At 37.8% G+C, this 16,447-nt stretch overlaps 1 protein-coding gene and 1 pseudogene across 1 annotated transcript; both read right to left on the bottom strand.

Annotated features, from left to right (window-relative positions):
* Positions 1–3,399: 3,399 nt before the first annotated feature.
* On the bottom strand, positions 3,400–4,325 carry LOC120234427 (annotated as a pseudogene).
* An 8,183-nt stretch (positions 4,326–12,508) lies between these two features.
* Positions 12,509–16,343, bottom strand: TFPI2 (tissue factor pathway inhibitor 2). The gene is made up of 5 exons (XM_039236249.1): positions 16,149–16,343; positions 15,670–15,852; positions 14,607–14,792; positions 13,215–13,385; positions 12,509–12,848 (listed from the first exon to the last, which is right to left on the bottom strand). The coding sequence occupies exons 1-5, from the start codon at positions 16,234–16,236 to the stop codon at positions 12,766–12,768; spliced, it is 711 nt and encodes a 236-aa protein (XP_039092180.1). The 5' UTR covers positions 16,237–16,343; the 3' UTR covers positions 12,509–12,765.
* Between the last annotated feature and the right edge of the window lie 104 nt (positions 16,344–16,447).

The following is a 16,447-nucleotide window of genomic DNA, read 5'->3' as shown; positions in this document are numbered from 1 at the left end:
GTTTCCAGCTTTGCTTTTTTTCTTTTTTCTCAAGGTTGCTTTGGCTGTTTGGAGTTTTTTTCTGTTTCCATAAAAATTTTAGGATTGTTTGTTCCAGTTCCTTGAAAAACGATGTTGGTATTTTGATAGGAATTGCATTAAATGTGTAGATTGCTTTGAGTTATATAGACATTTTAGCAGTATTTGTTATTCCAATCCATGAGCATGGAGTGTCTGTCCATTTCTTTGTGTGGTCATCAGTGTTCTATAGTTTCAAAACTATAGGTCATTCACTTCTTTGGTTAGGTTATTCCTAGGTATCTTATTAATTTGGGTGCAATTGTAAATAGGATTGTTTCTTAATTTCTCCTAATTCTTCTTCGTTATTGGTGTATGTAGAAATGCAACAGATTTCTATACATTGATTTTGTATCCTATGACTTTAATCAATTTGTTTTTCAGTTTAGGAGTCTTTTGGTGAAGTCTTCTGGGTCTTCTATATACAGTATCAGGTCATCTGTAAATAGTGAAAGTTTCTTCCTTACTGATTTGGGTGCTTTTATCTATTTTTGTTGTCTGATTGCTGTGGCTAGGACTTCCGATACCACGTTGGATAAAAGTGGTGAGAGTAGACATCCTTGTCTTATTCCTGACCTTATGGGAAGAGCTCTCAGTTTTCCCCATTAAGGATGATGTTAACTGTAGGTTTTTCATAGATGGCCTTTATTATTTTGAGGTATGTTCCTTGTAAACCTACTTTATTGAGAGTTTTATCATGAATGAATGATGGGCTTTCTCAAGTGCCTTTTTCTGTGTCTATTGAAGTAACCATATGGTTCTTATCCTCTCATATTGATGACACATCAAATCACATTGATTTGCAAATATTGAACCACTCTTACAACCCAGGAATAAATCTCACTTGATTGTGGTGAATAATTTTTTTAAATGTATTGCTGAATTCAGTTTGCTAGTATTTTATTGAGAAATTTTGCATCTATGTTCATCGGAGATATTGACCCTAGTTCTCTTTTTTAGTGTTGTCTTTATCTGGTTTTGGTATCAGGGTAAATACTGTCCTAATAGAATGAACTTGGAAGTTTTCCTTTTTTTTTCTTATTTTTGGAATAGTTTGTGACGAATAAGTATTAACTCTTCTTTATTTTTTGTATCTCTTCTATTCCTATTTGTTGGGATTATTTTTCCCATGAATTGATGTTCAGTTGTATCAAATATCTTTTCTGCATCTATTAAGATGATTGTATGATATTTGCCATTTTTTTATTGTTAATGTGGTCAGTTAAAATTACTGGATTTTCTTATGTTCAAAATGATCTTACAAACTGGAATACACTTCACTTAGTCATGATGACTTACATATTGCTGGACTTAAGTTGGTAATATTATGTTCAGGTTTTGTTCATCTATTCACAAGGAAGAAATTGACATCTAACTTTCCTTCCTTGCAATGCTTTTGCCAATTATTATCTTATGGGAGACTCAAAAGATAGGAAGCGTTATTATTTGATGAAAACGATTTTGCAAATTGGGATTATTTCATGTTAAATCTCTGGAAAGGTGAAAACCGTGGCTTCACTTTCCTTCATGGATATATAAATGATCAGATTTTCTATCTATTTTTATGTCAGTTTTAGAAGCAGGGCCAGTCCCATGGTCATATAACCTAGGAAGTCACATGCACTTATAAATGTCTTGCATTTAATGCAATGCTTTACTGTCACTGTCTTTAATTTTTTTAAATAAATGTTTGAACAAAGAAACTCTCATTTAGCGCTGGATCCCTCAAATGATACAATTTTTCATGTTTTGTCATGTGTGGTTTTAAAGGTATTTGCTTACTTAAGTTATCAGATTTATTGGTATTAATTTGTTAACATCCATTCTATTTTCAGTATCTTTAGGATTTGTAACATCTGTTTTTCCATTTATGATATTGATAATATATGTTCTTCATCTTTCTTTAATATCTTCCTATTAACAAAATACTTGATTTTTTGAGAAATAATTTTTGCTATATTCATTTTCTTTACAATGATGTCTGCTTTTAAAATATTTTCTTCTATTCTTTAAGGAGTACTTAAATATGTTCAATTTGTAGTTAATTTTCTAGTTTCTTTTGATGGTACATTGGAAGATTGATTTTGAAATTCTTTATCAGTATACTATGAAAATTTCCCTTTGGTCACCACTTTAACTGCAGCTTGCAATTTTTGATATGTCAGATTTTTTCATTCAATTTAAAATGTAGTTCATTGTGATTTCTTTTTTGACACATGTGCTATATAAGTGTTAAATTTCCAAACACTTTGAGGTTTCCAATGATCTTCTATTAATTTCTAGTTACCTATTATATTAATGAGATGGTTGAGTTTAAGTCAACCATCTTGCCATTGTTTTCTAATAATTTCATCTTTGTTTCTTCATTTATCTTTTCTGGTCTTTTATTTATTTCTGGTCACTGTTTTATTTTTTTTATTCCATTCTTTCCTCTATTAGCTTTTTAGGTATATATGTGTTGTTATTATTTCATTGATTATTCTTAAAATCACTATATGAGTTCTACATGGTAAGTTGTAATACTCCCCAAAGCATATAAGAAACGAAAATAGTTTAATTCTGTTAATCAAAATACCTTTGGTGCCATCAATTTCATATATTTTAAATATAAGATTTTATGCATGAGATATAATACTCTGCTTTTAAACAGAATGTTCATTTATAGTTTTTTACTGGAAACAACAAACTTTATAGGAAACTGAAGAAAGGAGTAGAGTGAGAATTACTTAGGAAAGACAAAAATAACATATACAATTGTATCTTCAAGAATTTTAATGGAACGTGATAACCTATCAAATTAAGATATCCATGTTTTCTAACAAAAATAAATAATCCCCAGATTAGTGAAAGGGCAGCATGAAAATATTCTGATGCAGTGCTGCCCAAGAGAATTTTCTGTGATGATAATACTAGTCACATGAATACTCACAACATAACTAATGCAATTGAGGAACTGAATTTTAATATAGTTTAAACAGTCATATGTGGCTAGCGGTTACCAACAGAGCAGCACTGTTCAACACCTCATGGGTCAAAACCAGTGGTTTTTTTGGGGGGCCTTCTCTAAATGCTGCTGAGAAGTTTAGAGGGTTGGGAGCATAGAGAAAGGAAAGCTCTTCACAGATCTGTTTAGCTACTTAAACAAATTCTGAAATTCTCCACAGTTTTCAGAGGCTGGGAGTGAGGAAAGGACTCTGGGCGAGACCTGAGTTTGCCCTTGAACTCTTGGCTAATGCCAACAGGAGTCAAAGGCCTACAATTTGGCTCACTCAGTTGGGAAGAGGCTTGGGCCATCTGTGCATGGGAAGCATCACTGTGGGACTGGTGAGGAGGTGGGGATGCTCATTTGCCAATAGGGTTTCTAGAGCTAGAAGAGAATTTAGAAGTGGAGGGAGGAACTGAGGGCCCTTTCTGGCTACCTGCAGGCTATTTGGGCGCTTTCTTTTTGGGGATTAAGGTCTTCTTGCTCTTGAACACTTTGCTGGGATCCAGCTTGTTCATGAAGAAGTTGGTCTCTGTGAGCAGGTTTGTGTTATAGGTGATGGGCTTCTAAGTGTTGAACCATTGCTTGACTTGTGGGATGCCATGGCTGATGAAGACATGGCTACTGGGGCAGGCTCAGGTGTGTGAGAAGCAGACCATAGAAAGCACTAAATGTATCTCTGAGAGAATGCCAGTTTAGGGGTACCAGGGTAGCTCAGTCAGTTGGGCATCCAACTTTGGCTCAGGTCATAATCTACTGGTTCCTGGGTTTGAGGCCTCCCCCATCCCCGCCCCTCTGTTAGCCTGGAGGCTATTTCAGATTCTTTGTCTCCCTCTTGTTCTCTGCCTCTCCTCAACTCACAGGCTGGCTCGCTCTCTCTCTCTCATAAATAAACATTAACAATTTTTAAAGAAAATGCCAGTGTAACTCTCTGTCTAGTAGCCAGATGTCAGCATCTTGTGCTCTTGCTGGTTTCCCTCGTTTGTAGGCAAGGCAAACCTTCCCATTCCTACTGCAAGGATCCAGCCCGACAATCACACTGTGAGAATCGAAGTGAGGCTTCTCTGGTGGTTCTCCCTGGCTTCAAGTGCATCATCCTCCGGGCCTGCTCTGCCAGGAGTTATTATTTTGTTCTCATGGAGACATCCATATGATGTTCAGCAGGTGGCTTTTCTATGATAGTAACGTCTGTCACACCTGGGAGTGATTCCACACTGCGAGTAATCACCTGCGGCAGCTTCTGCAGGTGTGGCTTCCTGCAGCCCGAGGGTGGCATCTCCTCCATGGTGGTGCCCCCCAGCTCAGCACCATGGGAGCAGCAGCAGAGATGGGCTCCTTTATAGTTTTTGATGTTTACATCTTCTAGTGTTCTCATTCCATTTTGCAGTTATGTGCTTCCATCTGGAATCATTTTCCTTCAGAATTCCCAATAATGTTACTTGTAGTGCAGATCTGCTGGCAGCAAATCCTCTCAGCTGTGTTTAACTGTAAACATCTTACTTATCCTTCGATTCTGAAGGATTTTTTGCTGGATATAGAATATTGGTTTGCAGGGTTTGTTTGTTTCTCTTTAGCACTTTAAAATGTTAATCTGTCATTTTCTGACTTCCATAATTTCTGTTGAAATGTCAGTCATCAGTCTTTTTGATGCTCATTTGGAGGTATTATCTCTGTTTTTCTAGGTATATGAAGATTGTCAGTTTGTTTTTAGTTTTCAGAAGTTGGGCTGTAGTGTGCCTTGTTGGTTTTGTTTGTTTTATTTTCTGTTTGGGGTACACAGAGCTTATTGAATATATAGTCATGTCTTTAATTAGTTTGGGGAAATTCTTAGCCAATATTTCTTCCACCATTGCTTTTTATATGCAATATAATACTTCTTATAACACATAAAATCTTTCTTATCTCTTTGTTCAAATGTTACTGTGTTTTCCTAAGGAAATATCACATGATCTACTGGGATTTCACACAAACATCCTACTTCCTGCTTCCTTGTAATGAGGTTGCATCATCAATTTAAAAGTTGGGAAAGTGCAAAGTTAACCCAGATTTCTGACATTTCATGCAATAATGTAACATCATAATCCAACAGGCAATGGAAAACAAAATAACACCACTGTTTATACAAATTGGAAGAAGGTGTCTCTATATTATATAACTAACAGAATTTTTACCCAGAATGCATAAAAATATATAAGTTAATAATAAAAGATACAGAGTCAAATGTAAAAATGAGAAAGGAGTGTATAAAGAGGCAATTTATAGAAAAATAGCCGATGAAATGTGAAAAAATAATTTTCAATCCCATTACTAATCAGGAAAATATAAATGAAAACAGTAATGAGGTACAACCGCTCACTTACATGAACGGCAATAAAGACTTCACTAATGCACAATGTTGTCAAAAACTTAAAGAAATATAAATTCGTATACATTGTTGGCTACAAGTATTTGAAGAGCAATTTGGCACAGTATAGTACGTTGAATGAACTTGTCTTTGGCAATTTCACTTTTATGCACATGTATGTGTATAATGAGCTACAAATATAAATATTCATTATTGTTTATAATTGAAATTTGGGACTAAATCAAATATCCATTAACAGGGAAATGAACACACTGTGCTCAATATGTAAATATTCCACTTATGTAATGGAATATTACAGAGTAGTAAAAATAAGTGAAGCAGATCTTCATGAAACAATATGGATTTAGAGGCTATATCCAAAACATAATAGTAAAAATGCACGGTGGCAATGGATATACATTGTGTGACACCATATAAGTAATTTTAAAGCACATAGAACAATACTTCATGTTGCTATGGAATATTATTATATTTATAATACAAACATTAAAATATGCAGCACATTGGGGCACCTGGGTGCCTTAGTCGGTGAAGCCTCTGGCTTCCGCTCAGGTCATGATCTCATGGTTCATGAGTTCGAGCCCCGTGCCAGGCTCTGTGCTGACAGCTCAGAGCTTAGAGCCTGCTTAGGATTCTGTGTCTCCCTCCTTCTGTCCCTCTCCCACTCGCGCTCTGTCTCTCTGTCTCTCAAAAATAAATAAACATTAAAAAAATTTTAATGCAAGAAATATATACACTCCAACATCAGGAGAGCAGTTACTTCTCATGAGAGAGGAAAATAGGATGAGGTGCATTTTTAATTTTGAGTTCCATTAAAATACAAAAAGCACTTGAAACATACCTGGCATGTTTTCTAAGCTGGGTCAATTATACTAGTTTTCTGTAATTTTCTGTACATTTGAAACCTTTCATGATTAAAATTAAATTGTAAAACTTAAGCTCTATTTTCATGTTAAAATTTTTGAGCTGAGTTTAAAGGGAAGTATTAACCTTAATGAAAGAAAATGTATAAAATTTGTAAAGGTTCAACCTTAGTAATAATCCTGGAAATACCAATTAAAATAATGATGAGATACAATTTTATTATGGCAAAGAAGTGAATTTATTTTTCTGTTCATTTAAAACCTAATGTGTTGGGCATTTGCATATATTCTTAGATTTTTAGATGGAGATAAACTGATATAACTTTGTAATGTAATTTGTCAGCATATACGGAGAGCATCAACATATTCATACTGTTTGACTAAGTTACTTCCACTTCAAGGAAACAGAAAACTGGTTGTTAATTACTTAGTGATGAAATTTTGGATTATTTTTATTCTTATCTTTATATATGCTTTTAATTTTTTACATCGTATATAGTGAGTATAACAACATATTTTAAAATCAGAATATAACCTATTAGTTTTGCATGAAAAACTTAAACATCCTAACAATAAAACTCCTAGGAAAATAACTAAATGCTATCTTAGTACAACTAGGAAGTTGTACTAGATATCACCAAGCCCACAGGACCAGTGATTAAACCTGGTTGAGGTAGCTCAAGGAGCACTGTGCCAGCAAGATACAACTACCAAGTGGTCAGTAAGGAGGGAAGGCTATTCATTTGTTGGGTTTTTTTTTTAATTTTTTTAAAGTTTATTCTATTTTTGAGAGAGAGAGAGACAAGAGTGTGAGTAGGGGAGGGGCCGAGAGAAAGGGAGACACAGAATCTGAGCTGGCTCTGAGCTGTCAGAACACAGCCTGATGCAGGGCTCGAACTCACGCACCATGAGATCATGACCTGAGCCGAAGTGGGATGCTTAACTGACTGAGCCACCCAGGCTCCCCGAGGCCATTCACTTCAAAGCAAACAAAAACTTACACTGAGGCATGAAATAGTGTTCCTCCAAATGTGGCACAAGTGTACTTTCTAATCATCTGGAGTCATTGTCTGTCATGTACCTCTTTACCAACTCAGACCCACTAAATCAAACCCCTGGTCATTGGGCATAGGAACCTGCCGTATACCTGCTTCCCTGGATGGTTCTCATGCACAAAACTTGTGAATTACATTACCAAACCAAACCAAACCAAACCAAAAACCCCCCAAAACAAAGCAGTGTGACATTCTTTGGAAACTGAACCTAATTTAGTGTAACTGAATTGTAGCTTACTGGTGATAATGGAATGGGGGAGATAAATCTGGAAAGGAATGTCATGGCCCACTTGTAAAAAGTCTTAAATGACGCCCTAGGGGCTTGGGCAGTTAGCATGAAGATTCAACAGAAAACCACTGGAGAATTTTAAGAGGAGTAACTTGATAAAAAAATTTTTTTTCCCAGAAAGATTACCCTGGCATCAGTGTGGATGATTAGATTGGGAGCACACAGGCAGGGAGTAGATTTGGGAAAATGATTTAATTTTCCTGGAATAAGAAAAACAGTGTTAGAATAGACTTGAACAGATACACCTGGTGACCAACTGAATACTGAGTGAAGACAAAACAATTTTGGATGGTTCTGATTCCCACATTTGCTTGTCTCCATTCTCCGCCTGTAATACCTAGACAAAGACTCCTAAAACTGCAAACTGTACTTTTCCACCTTTCCTTATTTTTATCACAAGACCTATATTTTACTGGAGCCACTATTACAGTACAGGAACAGATACTCCAAAGGACATTACTGAGCAATATCACCAGCTAAGTGTCTACGAGACTGTGGGCAGAGACAGCATGTGTACCTGGAGATGCTGTGATCCAGGCAGTCTTAAAGGCTCCACTGTAACCAGGTTCTGTGGTTAAACACGTGACGATGTGTGTCCATAGAGCGGGAATGAGTGGTGGTCAGAGTAATTTTTTTTTCAAAAAAGACTATGTTATTAAAAGCCAGCCCATCATTTTTTGTGTCTTTTTGTATCCTAGAACGAGACATTCCTTTTAATCAGGCTGTCTGGTGAAACCACAGCAGTGACTTGTCTTCAGGCTGTGGCGAGAAGGAATTTCCCTTAGACTGCAGGATGGCCTACGACAGCTTTATATACTTCATTAAAATAAAATGACAGAAGTTTTGGGGTATTAGAAAATTGTTTCCAAAATTCCTACCCAAGCTGAACAGAAAGCTGCAGCTGTAGCTGAATGTAGGCTGATCCGTCTCCCAAGGGCTTTGTCTGCAGGTGAGTTAAAGGCGGCAAATACCAAATCGAGCTTTCCTGTAGCCCTCAGAACCCCAATGGCTCTGTATCACTCACTGGACAGTCTCAGAGTATATAAGATCCTTTTGCTCTAATCATTCTCAAAACCCACCAAAAGTAGTCACAAATTCAGGTCGTATCCCACCAAAAACTTTTTAATGACATGCTGCATCCCATATAAAAGCTATAAAATCATTGGCTCCTCCCATTGTTTTTAAAAAGTTCATTGGTTTGTTGGAAAACCTAAGGTATTTTTCTTATAGAGTGGCCAACATTATGGATTTGGCTGGCTGACTTTCCCTGGTTTCTTCTAACTTGTTCCTTTATCCCCAGTATTGCCTCATGAATGATAGGTCTAGAGGTTTGATTAGCTTCAGTTTCAATTTTTTTTTCTTTCTTCCAGATTTCTTCATGGGGAGGAGGCGTGCACTACTTACCGCATCATATCAAGAAGCAAAGAACGACTGTTGGCACATTTATACTAATACTGAAATTATCCATGGATTCAGAGACATAAGCCTAATTCCTCCATCAACCTTTCAAGCCACGGCTTTGGCAGCCACAGAGGATCATTACCCAGGTGCATACTTTCATTAGGGGTATCTTCTAATGTTTTCATGGATGTAAGAGGTGAGATTCTTCTATGAATTACTTTCATACACTATTTAGTTTCCCAGTGGTAAAAATTTAAGGATAAATAAAAAAGGATAAATATTCTTTCTGTTAACTTACCAGTTTTCAAAGTAATGAAAGAGTGCTTCAGCAGCCTTCAAAAGTGACCGAGGAGGTGTGCATGTGTGTATAATTATTAATTCATTTTGTTTTCATTTTTATATATTTATGTATATTGTGGTCATTATTTGTTTTGATGTTCATATTGCCTTGTTTTAGATCATTGAAAGGCCCTTGTTGTTACCTTCCTGTTTTTATGATATGACTCATTAGTCTTCTTTTTACATTTTTGCAATTTTTTTTGAGACAGAGAGAGAGAGAGAGACAGAGTGTGAGCAGGGGAGGAGTAGAGAGAGAAGGGGACACAGAATCCAAAGCAGGCTCCAGTCTCTGAGCTGTCAGCACAGAGCCCCATGTGGGGTTCAGACTCACAAACTGTAAGATCATGACCTGAGCCGAAGTCAGACCTTAACCGACTGAGCCACCCTGATTCATTCATCTTTGATAGCTTCCTTGCTATCTGGAATAAGATGGCCCAGGTTCATCTTCCATATTTCCTGTCCTAGACCTGGAGTTGATGATTTCTCCTCAGAATCTTGGTAAGTGTACTTACTGCTACTGGATTATCATTGCTTCAAGGAAGGATTTTAAATGGAAGGATGGGAAATTCCTTTTTTTTTTTTTTGAAAGAGAAATTAAATTTTGAATTCATACTAATATTGATAATTCCAATTTAAAAGTTAAAGGCTTTTTTCTTAATTTCTTAATTTCATACTTCTTTTTCTCCTAATACTGAAAATCTTGACTTCCAAAGAAATATATTTTCTATATATGATAGGTTCGAAATAGGGATGCCTGAGTGGCTTAGTCGGCTAAGTGTCCAACTTCTGCTCAGGTCATGATCTCACAGTTCGTGGGTTCGAGCCCTACAGTGGGCTCTGTGCTGACAGCCCAGAGCCTGGAGCCTATTTTAGATTCTGTGTCTCCCTATTTCTCTCTACCCCTCCCCCATTCATGCTCTGTCTCTCTCTGTCTCAAAAATAAATAAACTATAAAAAAAAATAACATTATCAGTATTACTAATAAGACTACTAAATGCATTTTCAGGTTTATTCAGAATTTATTTGACCCTTAGATTATAGCCTTTAAAAGATAGAGTCAAAATACTGGCTTTGAAAGTCATTAGAAATAATTACATTTTCTTTGTGTAGTTATGCCACTATCTGATATTCGCTTGGGCTCAACTGTTTTGGTTTATTTCTAATTGCAGAAGGAATGCTTTCTATTCTTTTTAATTTTGGTTTTAAATTGTGTAGTTTGCGTGGTAAAAGATCAAAAGTATATAATAAGAGGGATTCACATAAATTTTATCTCCATACCTGTGCCACCCTGTTTCATCCTTCCAACTATAGGCCACTATTTTTAATATCCTTATGTCCTCTGTGATATGTATATTTTATCATGTTGTTCTATACCCTGTTTTTTTAAATGTATTCTGAGGATCAGATGATACCCATATATAGATATTTTGCTCACTTTTCATCCATAATTTCTTCAACCGATTGAAGTTTTTTGATGATGATTGATTGGTTTGTTTCCAATTTTCGGTTGTTCCAAATAATACATCAGTGAATGTCCTCAGGCTTATACCATTTTGTATTTTTCTCACAATACTTTTGGGATATACTTGTTTGTTTCGATTTGATTTGAGAGAGACAGAGAATCTTAAGCAGGCTCCACGCTCAGCACAGAGCCTGATGAGGGGTTTGATCCCATGATCCTGGGATCATGACCTGAGATGAAATCAAGAGTGGGACAATCAGCTGCGACCCCTGGGTCATCCCAGGCACCCCTGGAATAGAATTTTAAAAGAGGGATTGCTCAAGCAATGGGCAAATGCACTTACAATTTTGCTAGATTAGGGGCATACTTTTAAATGTATTAATCTTGGGGCTCCCGGATGGCTCAGTCGGCTAAACGTCTGACTTCAGCTCAGGTCATGATCTCACAGTCTGTGAGTTCAAGCTCTGCATCAGGCTCTGCACTGACAGCTCAGAGTCTGGAGCCTGCTTTGGATTCTGTGTCTCCCTCTCTCTCTGCTCCTCCCCTGCTCATACTCTATGTTTCTCAATAATAAATAAACATTTTAAAAAACTAAGAAACAAAAAAAATATTAATCTTGCCATGAAAATGTGGGAATTAACAAAAACTTTATTATAGAAAAAAATTGTTTAACTGAAATGATCATATTTATCAAGAATAATTCATTAGTGGAATTTAAATTATTAAATTCATGTATGGTCTGGTTTAATATAAATAAACACCTTGAACAGTTAAAGATTTTAACAATTTTAGTGGTCTCCATTTTATTATATCTTAGGAAATAAAGTAACAATAGAATATTAAAAGCCATTTATTCTATATGTATAAACATATATATGCTTGTGGATGGGGCTGGGTGGATGGAAACATAGATAAAGAGAGAGAGAATTTTATCCTCAGAAGAAAACCTTTGTTTTTAATAAATTTACAAACTTTTTATTCAGTCAAAAAAGTTATTTTATATCCTTTTTTTAAAAATTTTATTTATTGAGAGACAGAGAGAGACAGCGCATGAGCAGGGGAGGGGCAGACAGAATCCGAAGCGGGCTCCAGGCTCCAAGCTCTCAGCACAGAGCCTGATGCGGGGCTTGAACTCATAAACAGTGAGATCATGACCTGAGCCAAAGTCCAACGCTCAACCGACTGAGCCACCAAGGTGCCCCATTTTATCATCTTTTAAATGACACAATCGAAATAGAAGTGAGTCATGTCTACATAACAGCACTTGGAATATTTTCTCAAGTGTTGATAAATCTGCAAATTAGTTTCCTTGGGCCTAAAATATAATTAAACTTTTTTTTTTTTAAATATTTTCATTTATTTCTAGGAGAGAGAGAGAGAGAGAGACAGCGTGAGCAGGGGAGGGTCAGAGAGAGGGAGATACAGACTCTGAAATAGGCTCCAGGCTCTGAGCTGGCTGTCAGCACAGAGCCCGACGCGGGGCTCGAACCCACGAACCGCGAGATCATGACCTAAGCGAAAGTCGGACGCTCAACCGACTAAGCCACCCAGGTGCCCCTAAACTTTTAAATGTACGATGAAATGTATTTGCTGGTCCTTTTTATGACCGTATGTATTAAGACAACATGATTATATTGTCTCATGCTTTTCAGTCGCTGTCACCTTCTAATTTCGGGAAGAACAACTCCAAGAACTGGGTGAGTCACATTTGTTTTTATTACCTTATGCACAGTAAGAATTCAACCTCCTCTAGGTGAATAGTAGATTAAAAATAATAGATTCACAGTTAAATAGCAGCTAGTTATGTATGGGAATACACAAAAAAGTAACCTGTCGCAATAAAAACAGGTGAGTAAATCGTTAATAATTCATTTACCCACATTACCGTATTATTATTCAGGCACAACCATAAAGACAATAGCATTCACAGGACGAAATATACGAAAAAAGGTTAAGACTGCTTCCTCCAAATCTTCAGCCTGCCGGTAGGAAAGGAAAGCTTTGGCATCTTCCTTTTCCTTTCCTTCTTCAAAACTAAAGTCAACAAAATAAAAATAAATATCATATATCTCCAGGCGGTACGCTCACTTTAAATCAACAGTTCCAACATGCTTACGAACTCACCCCAACTATTTTTAATGATTATATAAAGTCAGTTTTACTCACTATCCACTCAGGTTAATGACTTTCTACCTTTCAAATGCAAGGATACAGCTAGCGTCTATTGTAGTGAGACAGCGTTAGCATTTGACAAAACTGATCAGTACTAAATGCTATTTATGTAGAAGTAGTCTAGAAATGTCAATATGCTATTAGGAAAATGGATACATAAAAATATAAATTTGCTTACGAATTATTTATAAAATTAGTTTAAAACTTAAGTAAGATAAAATTCACTACCTTTTACACAAACATGTTTGCAGTCCTTCATGTTAACGAAGTTATTCTCATTCCCTCCACAGCCAGTATAGGTGAAGGGCTCACAAGCTTTGTGTCTTGGATTAAAATAATAGCGAGTTATGTTAGCCGAGCATAGTCCTTCATCTTTTGGACTATAGCAAAATGACGGACCTTTATAAAAAAGAAAATAAAATTAGAAATGCAGCAATACCAGAACTAATAAACTGTGATTACTGAAGTAACTGAAGAAAACCTAATCCCATAGAAGCTTCATTCTGAATCCAAAATATCATACTAAACCATTTAAAAAGTGTGTCTCAATTTTCAAGAAAGCTTACATGCTATACTTAGTTAAATATAAAATTTTCATAAACTGGGGAGAATTTCTTCTGAAGCTATGTCCTTGTATCATTTGAATGAGTAAAGAAATTAAACCCAAAGAACAGATATGGTCAGGTAGAAACAGACTGTGTTCCAAGGGCTGATATAGGTCATGCTTTAGTAAAGTTTCTTGCGTTGGTAGGTTTACTTTAAATGTTTTTATCAGCTCTCCTTCCGCTATTAATCAAGAATACACGTATCTAATTCCCAAGTAGCCACCGGAACCTTTACATTTACACAAAAAATTTAAAAAAACACCAGTAACCACCGTGTGTTCATTAACTCAAGATTTTACATTTTGAACACAGTGAATAGCTATAAAGCTTCCCCAAATCTCTGCCAAAGCAAGTTTTCCTTGTTTGTTAAGGTTATATATTTTTTTTCTACGTGTCTGCTATGTCTAGGGAAAATGCCTGTATTGTCTCTCTCCACTTAAATGCTACCCTAGTAACCCATAATTTTTAGGGAATCTGAGGGTGAGGATGTACGCAAGAAACGGGGAGGAGAACAAAGAAGGATAGAAATCTCTTTTTCCTGAAATTTGCAATTACTAAAGAATACAGAAATCTAGCCAAAAACTTTAGATAGAAATTCTCAAGTTTCACCACCTTAAGTCTCTATACATACCACTATCTCCTATAACAAGTGATTCCAAGCCTGAGGTCATGACACTTAGAATACTGTAATTTTTGTGTAAATTAAGTAGATAAGAAATTGTTCAGAAGAAACAATCCAGAAGAGGAGGCAAAAACTGAAATCATGCATGGCTTTGTGACTTTCTAGCCCTGAGAACTTGACAAGTCATTAACTTCTGGTAGCCTGTTTTCTCATATGTAAAAATGGGAATAATTATAGTCCATCAGAGGGCAATAGTGTGAAGATCAACATCATACCACATGTGGAATCACTAGAACACAAGCCATGTGAATTCCACATCAAATTGTTGATTTTTTTTTTTCCGCTCCTAAAGTCTTATTAAAGAAATAGAAACAACATAAAAGTAGTATTTACTTTTCTTTTTGTTTGGTGCACAGAAGCCCATACAGGTAGCCTTATCCCGGAACCTGTTCTCATTGCTTCGACACCCGCTAGACAGGAATTTTTCACATGTCATGGAACTTAGATTGAAGAAATACTCATCTGTGGACTCTCCGCACTGCTCCTCATTGACTTCCAACCTGCAAATTTTGGGAACTTCTAGGAAAAGGAGGGCAAAAAAATGTTAGTCAAAAATGATCGTTCTTAGTATTACATCAAAACTTTACTCTGTTTTCAGAAACAACTGGGCAGAATACAGCATCACATTTAGTACTGGGATAGTAAATCCCTAAGAGACTTTTCATTAATCCAAATATTTTGGCTTTTTTTTTTTTTTTAAACAATGTCCAGACCAGAGCCAGTCAAATGTAGTGGGAATTCTCTCTGTTCTCACAGGGTGTTCTGAGTTTTCTACACAGGAAGTTAATTAAACTTATTCACAGGGATGGGTGTTTTCCCTCGGCTTAGTTCCTTGAATGGCAAAGTCCCGTGCTCTGTTACTAGTCTTAATAGATACAATAATATAATTAAAGTAAAACAGAAAACATTACCATGACTCTCCACTATATCCCTGTAGTAACCCAAAACATATTTGGGCATCCCGGGGCAAAAGGAAAATTTATAGTTAGCGAAATCCTACTTTAATAATGAAATCCACTGGAAGTATTTCAGATTGATGTATGATCAACACGAGGAAAACGGTGTCCTCAAGGAGGCATAACATTAAATTAGCACCAGTTAGGGGCGCCTGGGTGGCTTAGTCGGTTAAGCGTCCGACTTTCGCTTAGGTCACGATCTCGCGGTTCGTGGGTTCGAGCCCCGCGTCGGGCTCTGGGCTGACTGCCAGCTCGGAGCCTGGAGCCTGTTTCAGAGTCTGTGACTCCCTCTCTCCCTGACCCTCCCCTGCTCATGCTGTCTCTCTCTCTCTCCTAGAAATAAATAAAACATTAAAAAAAATTAAAAAATAAATAAATTAGCACCAGTCCTTTGGTGCAAGGAGCGCGCAAGAGTTCTGAGCTTGCACGCGACCACTTACTCTCTATCCTCCAGCAAGCTTCATTGCAGGCCTCCCAAGTTTCAAAATTGTTGTCGTTGCCCATGCAGCCCCCATACATGAACTTGCGGCAGCTCTGCGTGTACCTGTCATAGTAGTAATTGGAGATCAGGGCCCTGCAGGGCCCTTCGTCCGGGGGCAGGAGGCAGATCTCCGCATTGTTTCCTACAGGAGGAGCAAAAGGGTAGTCGGCGAGAGGGAAGGAGGGCAGCCGCGTCTCCCGGGAAGGCAGAGGCTTCCCCAGGGAGCTCGGTCCGAGCCGCCTCCGAGCACTGCGAGGTTTGCAGAGAGAGAAAGTGCGAACTTCGGCGTGAGTGCCTCTTCCCACGACTCCAGTGCGGCAGGGGCCTGGGAAGTAGGGGTGGAGAGGGCGGGTGCAGGGGCCCCCACGGCCACAGCGCCCTCGCTGCCTCCCCCTGCCTAAGCCCACGCAAAGAGGGGGGTCCCGAACCAGCCAATACCTGGCGCCTCCTGAACCCCATCGCCCAGCACGGTCCCCATCAGGAGCAACGGCAGAAGCAACAGCCCGAGAGGTCCGCTGGGGTCCATGGTGTTCCGTTCAAGGAGCCCTCGGGGCGAGGCGTTCCTCGAAAGTCCCGTTGGGAGAGTGCAGAGAGGCGAGACTCTAGGAGGCCTGGGTGCCGAGGTGGTGGGTGCTTGCTTTATGTGGAAGGGTGAGCCGCCTCCTACCCCGGGACGGGGCGGAGCGTGCCTATGAGGAGCCTGGAAGGGAGGCTGATTCATGCCCCACCCGGCTCAG

The sequence above is a fragment of the Hyaena hyaena genome, unplaced genomic scaffold (genome assembly GCF_003009895.1).
Source record: "Hyaena hyaena isolate Hyena2069 unplaced genomic scaffold, ASM300989v1 scaffold_109, whole genome shotgun sequence".
Taxonomy (NCBI): Eukaryota; Metazoa; Chordata; class Mammalia; order Carnivora; family Hyaenidae; genus Hyaena; species Hyaena hyaena.
The sequence above is the reverse complement of the archived record's forward strand: the minus strand, read 5'-3'. Positions and strand labels throughout refer to the sequence as shown.